The 14,119-nt window shown below is 45.7% G+C and overlaps 2 protein-coding genes across 2 annotated transcripts; both read left to right on the top strand.

Annotated features, from left to right (window-relative positions):
* Positions 1-4,949: 4,949 nt before the first annotated feature.
* LOC140404144 (ferritin, higher subunit-like) lies at positions 4,950-6,498 on the top strand. The gene is made up of 4 exons (XM_072492560.1): positions 4,950-4,973; positions 5,738-5,839; positions 6,021-6,146; positions 6,373-6,498. Exons 1-4 carry the CDS (start codon positions 4,950-4,952, stop codon positions 6,496-6,498), a joined length of 378 nt encoding a protein of 125 aa, XP_072348661.1.
* A 3,552-nt stretch (positions 6,499-10,050) lies between these two features.
* Positions 10,051-13,595, top strand: LOC140403779 (ferritin heavy chain B-like). The gene is made up of 4 exons (XM_072491941.1): positions 10,051-10,152; positions 12,568-12,714; positions 13,013-13,138; positions 13,384-13,595. The coding sequence occupies exons 1-4, from the start codon at positions 10,051-10,053 to the stop codon at positions 13,576-13,578; spliced, it is 570 nt and encodes a 189-aa protein (XP_072348042.1). The 3' UTR covers positions 13,579-13,595.
* Positions 13,596-14,119: the final 524 nt, after the last annotated feature.

Genomic DNA, 14,119 nt, shown 5'->3' on the forward strand with positions numbered 1-14,119 from the left:
CCACACTTGGAGTATAGTGTTCAATTCTGGTCGCCACACTACCAGAAGGATGTGGAGGCTTTAGAGAGGGTGCAGAAGAGATTGACCAGGATGTTGCCTGGTATGGAGGGCATTAGCTATGAGGAGCGGTTGAATAAATTCTGTTTGTTCTCACTGGAACGAAGGAGGTTGAGGGGTGACCTGATAGAGGTATACAAAATTATGAGGGGCATAGACAGAGTGGATAGTCAGAGGCTTTTCCCTGGGGTAGATGGGTCAATTACTAGGGGACATAGGTGAGAGGGGCAAGGTTTAGAATAGATATACGAGGCAAGTTTTTTTACACAGGGTAGTGGGTGCCTGGAACTCGCTACCGGAGGAGGTGGTGGAAGCAGGGACGATAGGGTCATTTAAGGGGCATCTTGACAAATACATGAATAGAGGGATTCGGACCCAGGAAGTGTAAAAGATTGTAGTTTAGTCGGGCAGCATGGTCGGCACGGGCTTGGAGGGCTGAACGGCCTGTTCCTGTGCTGTACATTTCTTTGTTCTTTGTTCTAAACACTTTATAACTATACTGCAATATGCAGAAGGCACAACTACCTAATTATTTCCCCCCCCCCCCCACCCCCAACTTAAACTCGTCCCACCCTCTACATATTCAGACACCAGACAGACAATCATAATAATAATCGCTTATTGTCACACGTAGGCTTCAATGAAGTTACTGTGAAAAGCCCCTAGTCGCCACATTCCGGCGCCTGTTTGGGGAGGCCAGTACGGGAGGTGGAAGAGACTTTGTTTGAGATGGTTGATTCCAGCACACCTTGCTTCAATCTGGGCTTTGTTCGAGCTTTTCACTCTAGATTGATTCAGGTCTGTGCAGTTTCAGAAATACAGCAGCTTACCTGGAGAATAGATGAGAGAGAGAGCAGGTCCTTTTCTGTGTGTCCTGGTCTCAACTCTGCTTTCCTTGGGCAGCACGGTGGCGCAGTGGGTTAGCTCTGCTGCCTCACGGCGCCGAGGTCCCAGGTTCGATCCCGGCTCTGGGTCACTGTCTGTGTGGAGTTTGCACATTCTCCCCGTGTTTGCGTGGGTTTTGTCGCCACAACCCAAAAATGTGCAGGCTAGGTCGATTGGTCATGCTAAATTGCCCCTTAATTGGAAAAAATTAATTGGGTACTCTAAATTTATAAAACTCGAACTGCCACCGATTGGCCCTTCCGCAACGTCATCCCGGTCAAAGTAAGAGGACTGTGGGGACAAAATGTAAAGGTTGATTCGGATTATAACCTCAAACCATTTTTTTTTGCTCTTATCTGATCTCGGGAATACTCAAATAATCACCTTCCCAAAGCAAGATGGCCATTAAGTGATATTAGTTTCTTCCCCGATCCTGATCTCACCGTTTGGAATATATAAAGAAAAAGAGAGGAGGCTTCTTAAATAGTATACAGAGTCCGACATTTACTGACTTGTATCATCACAAGACTAATTATTGGATTCTATATTAGAATCAAGATATATTGTGATTCCCATCAAAGTAAAGTCTTAATCAAGTGAAGTGTTAGGGCAGCATGTGGCACATTGGATAGCACTGGGACTGCAGCACTGAGGACCCAGCTTCGATCCCGGCCCTGTGTCACTGTCCGTGTGGAGTTTGCACATTCTCCCCATGTTTGCATGGGTTTCACCCCCCACAACCCAAAGATGTGCAGGTTAGGTGGATTGGCCACGTTAAATTGCCCCTTAATTGGAAAAAATGAATTGGACACTCTAAATTTTTTTTTTAAAAACTCTGCTTTCCTCGGGTCGCTTTCTTCAGGCTGGATCCAATCACTGCCTGTTACTGGTCAGAATAGGACCTTTTAGCCAATTCATTGACCATTATCAAACCAAGTCTCACCCCATCTGCCACAGAGGCCGAGTTCTCCTGTTCAGAAACTAACCGCAGCGTAGGGGCAGCGCAAGTGGATAGCACTGTGACTTCACAGCGCCAGGGTCCCAGGTTCGATTCCCCACTGGGTCACTGTCTGTGCCGAGTCTGCACATTCTCCCCGTGTCTGCGTGGGTTTCCTCCGGGTGCTCCGGTTTCCTCCCACAGTCCAAAGACGTGCAGGTTAGGTGGATTGGCCATGATAAATTGCCTTTAGTGACAAAAAGGTTAGGAGGGGTTAGGATAGGGTGGAAGTGAGGGCTTAAGTGGGTCGGTGCAGACTTGATGGGCCGAATGGCCTCCTTCTGCTCTCTATGTTCTATGTATAATATGGTGCAACTTCTTGAATTCCTCATTCTCTGCTGCTTGGCTTCAGGATACACGTTCATCAACATCCATGGGTCAAACCTGGTAATGGCAAAAATAAAGGAAATCAGTGGGAAGGACCCTTGCAATATTCTTATTCTTATTATTAAAAGTTGTTTAAAAACCCAGTGGTTCACTGATGTCCTTTAGGGAAGGCAATCCACCATCCTTACCTGGTCTGGCCTACATGTGTCTCCAACCCACAGCAATGTTAAGCACCCTCTGAAATAGCCCAGCTTTCAGTTCGAGGCTAATTAGAAACAGGCAAGAAATACTGACCCAGCCGACGTGTCCACATCCCATTAGTGATTAAAAGTTGTATTTATTAGTATTTGAGCACCATAAGCATTTACCTAACAGCCTGTCTTCTTCTTTCCAAATTCCCATCGACCCCCATTTGTCTCCTTACTGCAATTATCCATGTTTATTAGTTAGTTTCAGGAACATTGTTGAGATCTGCACTGAGTACAATTAATTTTCAGTCAACTACCTGTAAGCTGGGTGAGAATGCAGCAACTGAATGGGCCGTGGAGGGTCGAATATGCTGCACACCAGGAGGGCTTCTTTAAGTTGAGGATGTGCGAAGCCACAACATAATACTAAAGAGAATTCGAGGAAACCATGGTGTTTCAGTCATTCCGTGTTCCTGCCTCAGCATCACTCACAATTTCTGGTCACTTTCAGTGTTTGTTATTCTGCGCACCACTGTGAGCCTCTCATCCCCATCGCCATCCCCACTCCCTACAGGTTGTGATATTGAATTCAAAGAGTTTCCTGTGGAAAGGATCATTCAGTAGTTCCCTCAGCATCAGTAACCCAGACCCTCACCAAAGTCTCAAGTGTCCACGTGGATGGCCATTTGAGTGACCATGTGATGGCCCTCAGTTTGGACAAAGCCCTTTGTGACCACAGAACAGTCGCTGCATCTCGGATCCTTTTTCACCAGACTCGGTGTAAATACGCAGATACACTTTCTCTTCGGGTGGGTCAACTGTGCCCATCGGTGACGTCTCTCCCAAGAGGCTTCAGCCACATTGAAAGTTGACCATAAAAGGACTCATCCAATATACAACATTGACGAGCAGGAAAAGACCAACTTCTCCATCCAGCCTGTCCCCAAACACAGCAAATGGAGACGTGTCCGTGGGTGACATTCGATTCAGTGATGTTCACCCCCTCCCATTCCCACGTTTCCATTTCCCTGCCCAGTGGTTGGTTAGAAAATTCCCTCAAGAAAACCTGATTGTTTGAATATTGTATCAGCTTCACTGCTCCTGGCCAGTAACAAACTTGTCCAGGTTATGAAAACCCACTTCAGCAAAAGGAACAAATTATCATTGAGTTAAAATAGGAGAGTTCAACAACGAGACATTTTCACACCTGAAGAAGGTCAAGGAAAGCAAAATCAGTGACATCATCCCGGTCTGGAATCCAAAGCTCTGATTGGCTCTGGGTCTCACCACCCCCCCCCCACCCCCATTAATGGATTTGCAAACTTCTCTCCTGCAGTTCTCTTACTTTGACCGGGATGATGTTGCCCTGCATCACTTTGCTGAGTTCTTCAAGGAGCAGTCACATGAGGAACGGGAACACGCTGAGAAACTGATGAAATTCCACAGAATAAACGTGGAGGCTGCATCATCCTGGAGGATGTCAAGGTTGGGATTAATCAATATTGGTGTCCCCTTTGACTGCTGGCATGGTTTAATGCCATAATTCTGTATCTTTGTGGTGCATTGGTTCCTGGTAACATCGGTTTCTGGTTGCCTTTGTTCATCTTGACTTCATTTTGGGTCTGAGCTGTTGGAAATGAGCTGTCCGCCTTTCCCCTTTCAGAAACCAGAGCAGGATGAGTGGAGCAACGGTCTGGAGGCAATGCAGAGAGCTCTGCAGATGGAGAAGAATGTGAACCAGAGTCTGCTGGATCTGCACAAACTCTCCTCTGGGAACACTGACCCTCATGTGAGTGGCTTTGTGTCCTTTTATCTAAAAGTGATGGTCATATGTATTGCGGTTGGGAGGGAAATGTGTGGGGAGAAAAGAGGTGATGGTGAGGACTGAGATAAGCCAACTGAACACCTGGAATCCAGTGCGATGCAGGAATCTCCACCATCAGGAGGAAACTTTGAACTCTTGCATCCATCTCCATTATTGGACTAAAGGTCAACATTTGTGGGGAAAAATCAAAGTCCTGGGAGATTTGTTTGATGTAACTTTTTTTTTTTCTTTGTTTTTTCAGCTTTGTGACTTCCTGGAGACTCACTACTTGGATGAGCAAGTGAAGATGATCAAGAAGCTCGGAGATCACATCACCAACCTGAAGAGACTGGGAGCCCCTGAGAATGGCACGGGAGAGTACCTGTTTGACAAGCTCACCCTGGGGGAGAGTGACTGAACTGACTGCTCGGAACAGTACTTGTGTTTGGCAATTCTGACTGGATGTCAGTTTATGGCCTGGTCTTGTAAAATAATAATTGTAAATAAACTACAGTTTTGCCTCTGTGTAAATTTGAAATCCCTTTATTTCCAGATTAGTTCATATTGCACTCAGTTACAGTATGTCTGAGCACCATTCTTCCTGATCGTGGTGAAGATCTAATTTCCATGTACACTCCAAATCATTTCGAACCATGACGTGGGTTCACATAGCACTGTTGACAGTTTCACAATGCTGTTTGATGTTCTGAACAATGTAACACTGAGCTCAGGGTGTGATTACATATCAATCAACATCCTGGGGGTTACCATTGATCAAAAACTGAACTAGCCATAATGATGCTGTGGCTTCCAGGGCAGGTCAAAGGCTAGGAATCCTATGGTGAGGAACTCACCAGCTGACCCCCCCTCCCAAGCTACCGGCAAGGCACGAGTCAGGAGTGATGGAATACTCTTCACCAGTCTGGATGAGTGCAGCTCCAACAACACTTAAGAAGCTCGATCAAGGACCAAGCAACCTGCTTGATTGCTCCCACTTCGAAAAACATTCAAACCCTCCACCACTGATGAGGTTTGGACCGTGGCAGCCGTGTGTACCATCTGCAAGATGCACTGCAGTAACTCACCAAGGTTACTGAGACAACACCTTCCAAACCACTACCATCGTGAAGGGCAGCATGGTAGCACAGTGCTTTGCACTGTTGCTTCATGGCACCACTGACCCCAGCTCGCTTCTGGGCATAGGTCTCTGTCTGTCTGAGTCTCCACATTCTCTCTGTGTCTATGTGAATTTTCTCCCATATGTCCCGAAGACTTGCTTAAGTGAATTGACCTTCTAAATTCTCCCTCCGTGTACCCAAACAGATGCTGTCGTGTGACGACTAGGGGATTTGCACAGAAACCTCATTGCAGTGTTAACGTAAGCCTACTTGTGACACGAATAAAAATTATAATGAAAGAGCAGATAGCTTGGAACCCCAACACCTGGAGCTCTCCCTCCAAATCACTCACCCTGACTAGGAAATACATCGCTGCTCCTTCACTGTGAAACGGGAACACGCTGAGAAACTGATGGAATTCCAGAATAAACGTGGAGGCCGCATCATCCTGGAGCATGACAAGGTTGGAATTAATAGATATTGGTGTCCCCTTTGACTGATAATGCCATGGTTTGATGTAGTCATTCTATATCTTTGTGGTGCATTGGTTCCAGGTAACATGGACCTCTGGTTGATTTGTTCATCATGACTTCATTCTGTGTCTGAATCTGTTGGAAATGAGCTGTCTGCCTTTCCCCTTCCAGAAACCAGAGCAGGACGAGTGGAGCAACGGTCTGGAGGCAATGCAGAGAGCTCTGCAGATGGAGAAGAATGTGAACCAGAGTCTGCTGGATCTGCACAAACTCTCCTCTGGGAACACTGACCCTCATGTGAGTTGCTTTGCGTCCTTTTATCTAAAAGCACAGCACTTGTATATGTACCTGTCTTGGGCTTTGGGGGGCGGGGGGGGGGGTGAGGACAGAAATGAGTCAACTGAACAGTTGGAATCCTGTGATGCTGGAATCTCCTCCTTCACCGGATCATCAGGAGGAAACTGAAGTTCAAACTTTGTAGGGAAACAGATTTGATTGTTGTAACTTTCTTTCTGCCTTTCAGCTTTGTGACTTCCTGGATGAACAAGTGAAGATGATCAAGAAGCTCGGAGATCACATCACCAACCTGAAGAGACTGGGAGCCCCTGGCATGGGAGAGTACCTGTTTGACAAGCTCACACCGGATTGACTGGGAGTTGGGAAGCCCTGTGGCTAAATTGGTTTTCTCTTGCTAAATATGGAATAAAAGTTGTATACAATTGAGCTGTTTTGTTGTTCATTAGTAAGGTACTGAGTAATAACTTCTTCTCCCCCTCAATACTTCTTGGCTTGTGATTGCTCCAATTTGTAAGCTTTGGGGGGCTTTTCCATGGCAATGTTTTCTCAAGGGTATGTGGATCGTGTGTGTGTGTGTATATGTTGGACAACAAGCTTCTCCATCCGTAGTAGGCATTTTATTCAATAATTGAAAATGACTGCTTTTTCGCATTTTCAATTTGTTCCTGGGCTCTGGATGCTGTAAGGCCAGCACTTGCCCTTCCTGTAAGATGGTAGAACATACCAACCTGTCTCAGGCCAGTTGAGGCATCTCCATCAATTATCAACGTCAGGCCAATATATTTGTCACAATTGATTGCACCAACAATCAGGCAGGCTCAACCTGAATTTTACTCAATGCCATCATTGTAAAACCCCTGTCACACTTCATGAGTAAAGCGAGAGTTGAGAATCTCCTCAAAAGTGACCTCCCACGCTACAGATGAGCCAATTCCCTGAGGTTGGTCTGCAGGTCAGTGTCAAACTATTCTGGCCAACACCGTTCAGTCTGGAACACCAACCCCTGCCTCCCCTTCCAAACTCTGCCAAATTGTCTGTGAATTCTCCTAAGCGATTGTCAAACTGTTTGATGCCTGAGAATTGATGAAAGAGCAGCGCTCCGCAAGCTAGTGATTCGAAACAAACCTGTTGGACTTTAACCTGGTGTTGTAAGACTTCTTACGATCTGGAGTTGATCTTCCTTAAGCCCTTTGACCTTCGTCTGCCAGGGTTTTGCCCGGTTGTCTAGTATCCCAAGAGATCAACGTGAGAAGTGAGATCATCCATTTGGAAATGAGAAAGATAAATTAAAGCATTTATTTCGTAGTGAGGAGCTCAAGGTGAGGAGGAACAGGGAGATTAATGGGCCCATGCACAGAAATTACTAAAAGCTCAGTCGCAGGTACAAAAAGTGGTTGACAAAGCAAATAGAATATCTTGGAGTATAAAGGGATGGAGATTGTTGCTACTTGTAAATCTCTGGTTGGAAGACCTCCAAAGGGCTGTGTTCAGTTCTGATATTAGTTATGGAGAGGCTGCAGCAAAGATTCTCCAGAATGATAGCAGAGATAAACAGGTTAAATGATGAGGACAGTTTGCATAGACTACTCTTGCATTCCGTTGAGTATTAAAGATTAAGGGAATGATTATAACTGAGCTGTTGGCGATGGTTAATGTATACGATTAATAATAGTCTTTATTGTCACAAGTAGGCTTACATTAACACTGCAATGAAGTTACTGTGAAAATCCCTGAGTCGCCACACTCCGGCGCCTGTTCGGGTACACGGAGGGAGAATTCAGAATGTCCAATTCCCCTAACAAGCACGTCTTTCGGGACTTGTGGGAGGAAACCGGAGCACCCGGAGGAAACCCAGGCAGACACGGGGAGAACATGCAGACTCCGCACAGCCAGTGACCCAAGCCGGGAATCGAACCTGGGACCCTGGAGCTGTGAAGCAACGGTGCTAACCACTGTGCTACTGTGCTGCCCAGATTAGGTAGATAGCGGGAGCCTATTTCCTCTGGAACAGGGTCTGAAGATTAAATCTTGGCCATTTCTTCACAAAAAGGAACATTGAATTTTGGAGGTGTCCCCCCACAAAATGCTGGGACCAAATAAGTATTTCAAAATGGAGATTATGGACACGATTTAATGGCCTCGTCGCGCCCGATTTGGTGACGCAATGAGGCTTTTTAATCTACTCAGAACGCTGTAATGTTCTTTGATTGAGCTGATGTGAGCAAAGGACATTAGATTTTGTTTTATGAACAAAGCTATTTATTACTAACTACATGAAACGAAATGAAAGGAAAATCGCTCATTGTCACAAATAGGCTTCAATGAAGTTACTTTGAAAAGCCCCTAGTTGCCACATTCCGGCGCCTGTTGCGGGAATTGAACCGTGCTGCTGGCCTGCCTTGGTCTGCTTTCAAAGCCAGTGATTTAGCCCTGTGCTAAACAGCCCCTTTAACGAATAACTAAAATGTCCAATACAGTTGGAAATAAATGTCTAACACTAACTTAGGCTAAGATACTACAGAGCTACTCTAATCTGTGACTGCAATCAACTCCTTACAAACAGCTTCTGAAGGAACACATGGTGCATCCGGTGTCCTGGGACTCAGTACTCGCCCCTGCTGGTTGGATGGTAGAACTACAACAGTAAAACATACAACTTATATGCAGATCATAGAATTTACAGTGATGATGAACTACTCATATTATATACAGGTAATAGTCTACTTATCATCAAAAATGCCTCATGAGATTTAACAAAATCTTTTGAGACGTTGCAATCTGGATCTCGCACTCGCTGATCTTGGTCCAGATTAACACACTTAAATGAGCCATTAGGCTCACTGGCAATGCTGTATTGTCCCAAGATCCGGGACTTAACACCCGTGCCTGAGAAGCATCACCATGGCCCCGTTTAGCACTGGTCTATACAAATGTGGACCAGGCATAACGGCACATGGGGGCGAGGGGCCTCCCAGGCCATTGGAGGCCTTCGGATGGCCGGTCCTGAGTACCCTGACACTCCTGCACGCACTTGGGAATACTTGGCACTGCCACCTGGGCACCCTGGGACTGGCACTGCCAATCTACCTGGGTGCCAGGTTGCCCATGCCAGGGATTGAGCTCAGGGTTGCCCTGCACTTAAGAGGTGGGGTGACGGCGGGGGGGGGGGGGGGGGGGGGGGGTTGCTCGAGGAGCCCCTAAGAGGTAAGTAAGTTGGGGCAATTCCAGACGCCACAGTGGGAGAGCAAAGGGGGAACAGAAAGTTAGGGTGGCATATAGAAATGGCACCATGATCCGCAAATACTCTTCCTGCTCTGGCCGGCTGAGCTCGTCAGTGCAGGAAATGAAGGTAAGTGCGGCCTCGGCTGGACGTCCCTCACCGAGGTAAACAAAACAGCAGAGTCCCATTAGATAGCGGGGTCACGCTTGGCATTTTACAGATGCCAAGAAACACCCATGTTTATGTGCCCAAAACGGGACTCTGTTTCTTTCGTGTTAAATCGCGACCTATAGGTTTTTGTTAGGTAAGGGGATGAAGGCATATGGAACCAAAGTGGACACACGGCACTAAAATTCAGAGCAGCCATGCTAATTGAATGGTAGAACAGGCTTGATGGGCTGAATGGGCTCTTCCTGTTCCTACATTGCAATCTCAGACTAATCATCCAAATCTGCCTGCTTTCCAAAGCTCTGATTGGCTCTGAATATCGCGCTCCACCCCCCTCCCCTTTGTTAATTGGTGGCTGGGTTCATGGCCGATTCCTGATTGGCTATCAGGGAGTGTCAATCATCACTGGTCATGTCATTCCCTGTTTGAATGCAGATTGTCCCAGTTGTATAAATACAAGAACTTGTGTTAGGCAGGGTCAGTTATAGAACTTTCTAGGTGACAGTAATAGTGAAGATGGTGTCCCAAGTCTGTCAGAACTACCACAAGGACTGTGAGGATGCTGTTAACAAGCAGATCAACCTGGAGCTCTATTCCTCCTATGTTTACCTCTCCATGGTGAGATTTGTTTTGCAATCCGAATTTGAAGTTCTGTTATCAGTATATTCTATGCAAATTTCTTTTCTTGGGTAATGAATTGGATTTAGTATCTCTCTAACTTTCCCTGGATTTTATCCTGTGTATGCTAACTTACAATAGGCCTCATTTTGCAGACCGTTCCCTCTATCAGAGTTACTGAGGTGTTCATACCAGAAATCAACTCTAGGGTTTTGTAAGATTGCATCTAAAGATTTAATAAACCTTAATTAATATTTCCAAATTTGAAATGAAAACAATTAAATTGGTTAAGTAATTATTGGTCAGTAAGCATTGGTTCTGACCAATTAACTCATCCCTAATTGAGAGACTGAAATCCTGTCTTAAGTCTTCCTCTCTTGAAGTTGGACCACTTGTCTTCTAATAAAGTCAAGTGACCTTGTTAACTCTTCTATGGGCTTTCAGTATAACATTGGTGAGATGATTTTTGTAAGAAAACCTTACTGAAGACAATGTATTGGGACAGAGTGCAGATAAGATTTACAAGAGGTTTTAAGAGTACTTTTGATAGAGATATGATGTCCCAAAAGACGTGCTTGTTACATAATTTGGGCATTCTGAGTTCTCCCTCTGTCCCTGAACAGGTGCAGGAGTGTGGCGACCAGGGGCTTTGGTAACTTCATTGCAGTGTTAATGTAAGCCGACTTGGACCATAAGACATAGGAGCAGAATTAGACCGCTCGGCCCATCGCGTCTGCTCCGCCATTCAATCATGGCTGATATTTTCTCATCCCCATTCTCCTGCCTTCTCCCCATAACCCCTGAATCCCTTATTGAAAGAACCTATCTATCTCTGTCTTAAAGACACTCAGTGATTTGGCCTCCACAGCCTTCTGCGGCAAAGAGTTCCACAGATTCACCACCCTCTGGCTGAAGAAATTCCTCATCTCTGTTTCAAAGGATTGTCCCTTTAGTCTGAGATGGTGTCCTCTAGATTTTCCTACAAGTGGAAACATCCTTTCCATGTGCACTCTATCCAGGCCTCGCAGTATCTTGTATGTTTCAATAAGATCCCCTCTCATCCTTCTAAACTCCAACCAGTACAGACCCAGAGTCCTCAAACATTCCTCATACGACGGGTTCTTCATTCCAGGGATCATTCTTGTGAACCTCCTGTGGACCCTTTCCAAGGCCAGCACATCCTTCCTTAGATACGGGGCCCAAAACTGCTCCCAATACTCCAAATGGGGTCTGACCAGAGCCACAGAACTACATCCCTGGTCTTGTATTCAAGCCCTCTTGACATGAATGCTAATACTGCATGTGCCTCCTTAACTGCAGACTGAACCTACACGTTAACCTTAAGAGAATCGTGGACAAGGACTCCCAAGTCCCTTTGTGCTTCTGCTTTCCGAAGCATTTCCCCATTTAGAAAATAGTCTATGCCTGGATTCCTCCTTCCAAAGTGCATAACCTCTCACTTGTCCACATTATTTCATTTGCCACTTCATTGCCCTCTCTCCTAGCTTGTCCGAGTCCTTCTGTAGCCCCCTTCCTTCCTAAGTACTACCTGTCCCTCTACAGATCTTTGTATCATCTGCAAAATTAGCAACAGTGCCTTCAGTACCTTCTTCCAGATCATTAATGTATATTTGTGGGCAGCACAATTGCTTCACAGCTCCAGGGTCCCAGGTTCGATTCCTGGCTTGGGTCACTGTCTGTGCGGAGTCTGCACATCCTCCTCGTGTCTGCGTGGGTTTCCTCCGGGTGCTCTGGTTTCCTCCCACAGTCCAAAGATGTGCAGGTTAGGTGGATTGGTGTGCTAAATTGCCCTTGGTGTCCAAAATTGCTGTTGTGTTGGGTGGGGTTACTGGGTTATGGGGATAGGGTGGGGGTGGGGCTTGGGTAGGGTGCTCTTTCCAAGAGCTGGTGCAGACTCGATGGGCCAAATGACTCCTTCTGCACTGTAAATTCTGTGACAATTGTAAACCCCAGGTAGTGGTCCTGACCCCTGAGGCATAACACTGGCTGCCATCCTGAAAAAGACCCCTTTATCCCCACTCTCTGCCTTCTGCCAGTCAGCCAATCCTCTATCCATGCCAGGATCTTACTCTTGTGACAATAAATATTATTATAAAAGATCATGTGGCAGCTGGTCAGGAATAGATTGGGAGCAACTGATCCCATTTGGAGTGGTTGTGGTCTGGAATGCGCTGCCTGTTGTGGTTGAGGGATTCTGATGATTAATTTAAACTACATGCAGGGGGAAAAGGCAGGGAATGACATTGTCATGATGCTTGGTGCTTTTGAGAGAACCAGTGCAGATATGATGGGCTGAATGGCCTCTTGTACTGCAACAAGTTCTGTGAAGAGTTTTTTGAGGGAATTTATCATGATCTGCCAGATTTCTTTTTCCATTTTTGTCTCTACCTGCAGTCCTCTTACTTTGACCGGGATGACGTTGCCCTGCGTCACTTTGCTGAGTTCTTCAAGGAGCAGTCACATGAGGAACGGGAACACGCTGAGAAACTGATGGAATTCCAGAATAGACGTGGAGGCCGCATCATCCTGGAGGATGTCAAGGTTGGATTTGTCTTGCGATCCAATTTATTTTGCTTGAAGTTTCCTTGTGGATGTTTTTGTTTATTACTGCACCTTTGGGTACTGAGTGACTAAAATTGCTAGTGTTGAAATGAGTGGGTAAGCGATTGGTTGTTGTGGCTTTGATCAGCCTGAGCTGAAGAAATCATTGTCTTCCATGTCATTTCTTCAAGATTGATTAACCCCGCTATTGAGAGAACACATTGGTCCGATTTGAGCATAATCTCCTTCTTTTTTTCAATGACTTTCCACTCTTGCAATAACACCTTCCCCTTGCCAGAAACCAGAGCAGGATGAGTGGAGCAATGGTCTGGAGGCAATGCAGAGAGCTCTGCAGATGGAGAAGAATGTGAACCGGAGTCTGCTGGATCTGCACAAACTCTCCTCTGGGAACACTGACCCTCATGTGAGTTCTTGGTTTTTTTTCTGGGGGATATATTGGAGTTCATAACCTTGTAGGACTTGATACTATTTGGAACATCTCCAATCCTGATGGCTTTGCTTTTGCTGGTGGCAGGGGTTGGGTGAAATGGGTCTTTCACCAATTTCTTGGGATGTAACAACATTGATGCCCAACTATCTGTCTGGAGGGAAGATCCCACATTCTTTTATCTGCTGCTGGACATAAAATGTTGTTTCGTCTCTTTTCAGCTTTGTGACTTCCTGGAGACTCACTACTTGGATGAACAAGTGAAGATGATCAAGACGCTCGGAGATCACATCACCAACCTGAAGAGACTGGGAGCCCCTGAGAATGGCACGGGAGAGTACCTGTTTGACAAGCTCACCCTGGATTTGGGGAGCCCTCTGGCTAATTTGGTTTTTCTCTTGCTCAATATGGAATAAAAGTATTTGGCAATTTAGTGGTTTTGTTGTTCATTAGTAAGATACCAAGCAGTAATGACTTATCCCCTTCTATTTCTTGGTGTGTGCTTGCTTCAATTTGCAAGCTTTGTGGGGCTTTCGTATCTACTCCATGGTGACATTTTCTCAGTGAGTTAGTGTACTTGGGTATGTGCATATATCAGAGTGAGGTAAGTGGTTTGTGTCTGACAACAAGCTACTCCATCTGTAATATTTATTCAACAACTTAATGTCTACTCCTTCCACATTTTCAATTTTTCCTGCCCTCTGGATGCTGTAAGACCAGCAGTTATTGCCCTTTCTGTAAGATGGTAAAAATGAAAAACCTGTCTCATGCCAGTTGCTTTGAGGCATCTCAATCAGTTATCCACATCAAACCAATAAAAATGTCACAATTGATTTGCACCAACAGTCTCACAGGCTTAACCTGAACCTACTCTTTAATGCCATCATTGTAAAACTCTGTAGCACCGTCAATATGACACAAGGCAGGTTGAGGTAATGTCAATTGAAGGCTTTACTA

The sequence above is a fragment of the Scyliorhinus torazame genome, chromosome 29, assembly GCF_047496885.1.
Source record: "Scyliorhinus torazame isolate Kashiwa2021f chromosome 29, sScyTor2.1, whole genome shotgun sequence".
NCBI classification, from domain to species: Eukaryota; Metazoa; Chordata; class Chondrichthyes; order Carcharhiniformes; family Scyliorhinidae; genus Scyliorhinus; species Scyliorhinus torazame.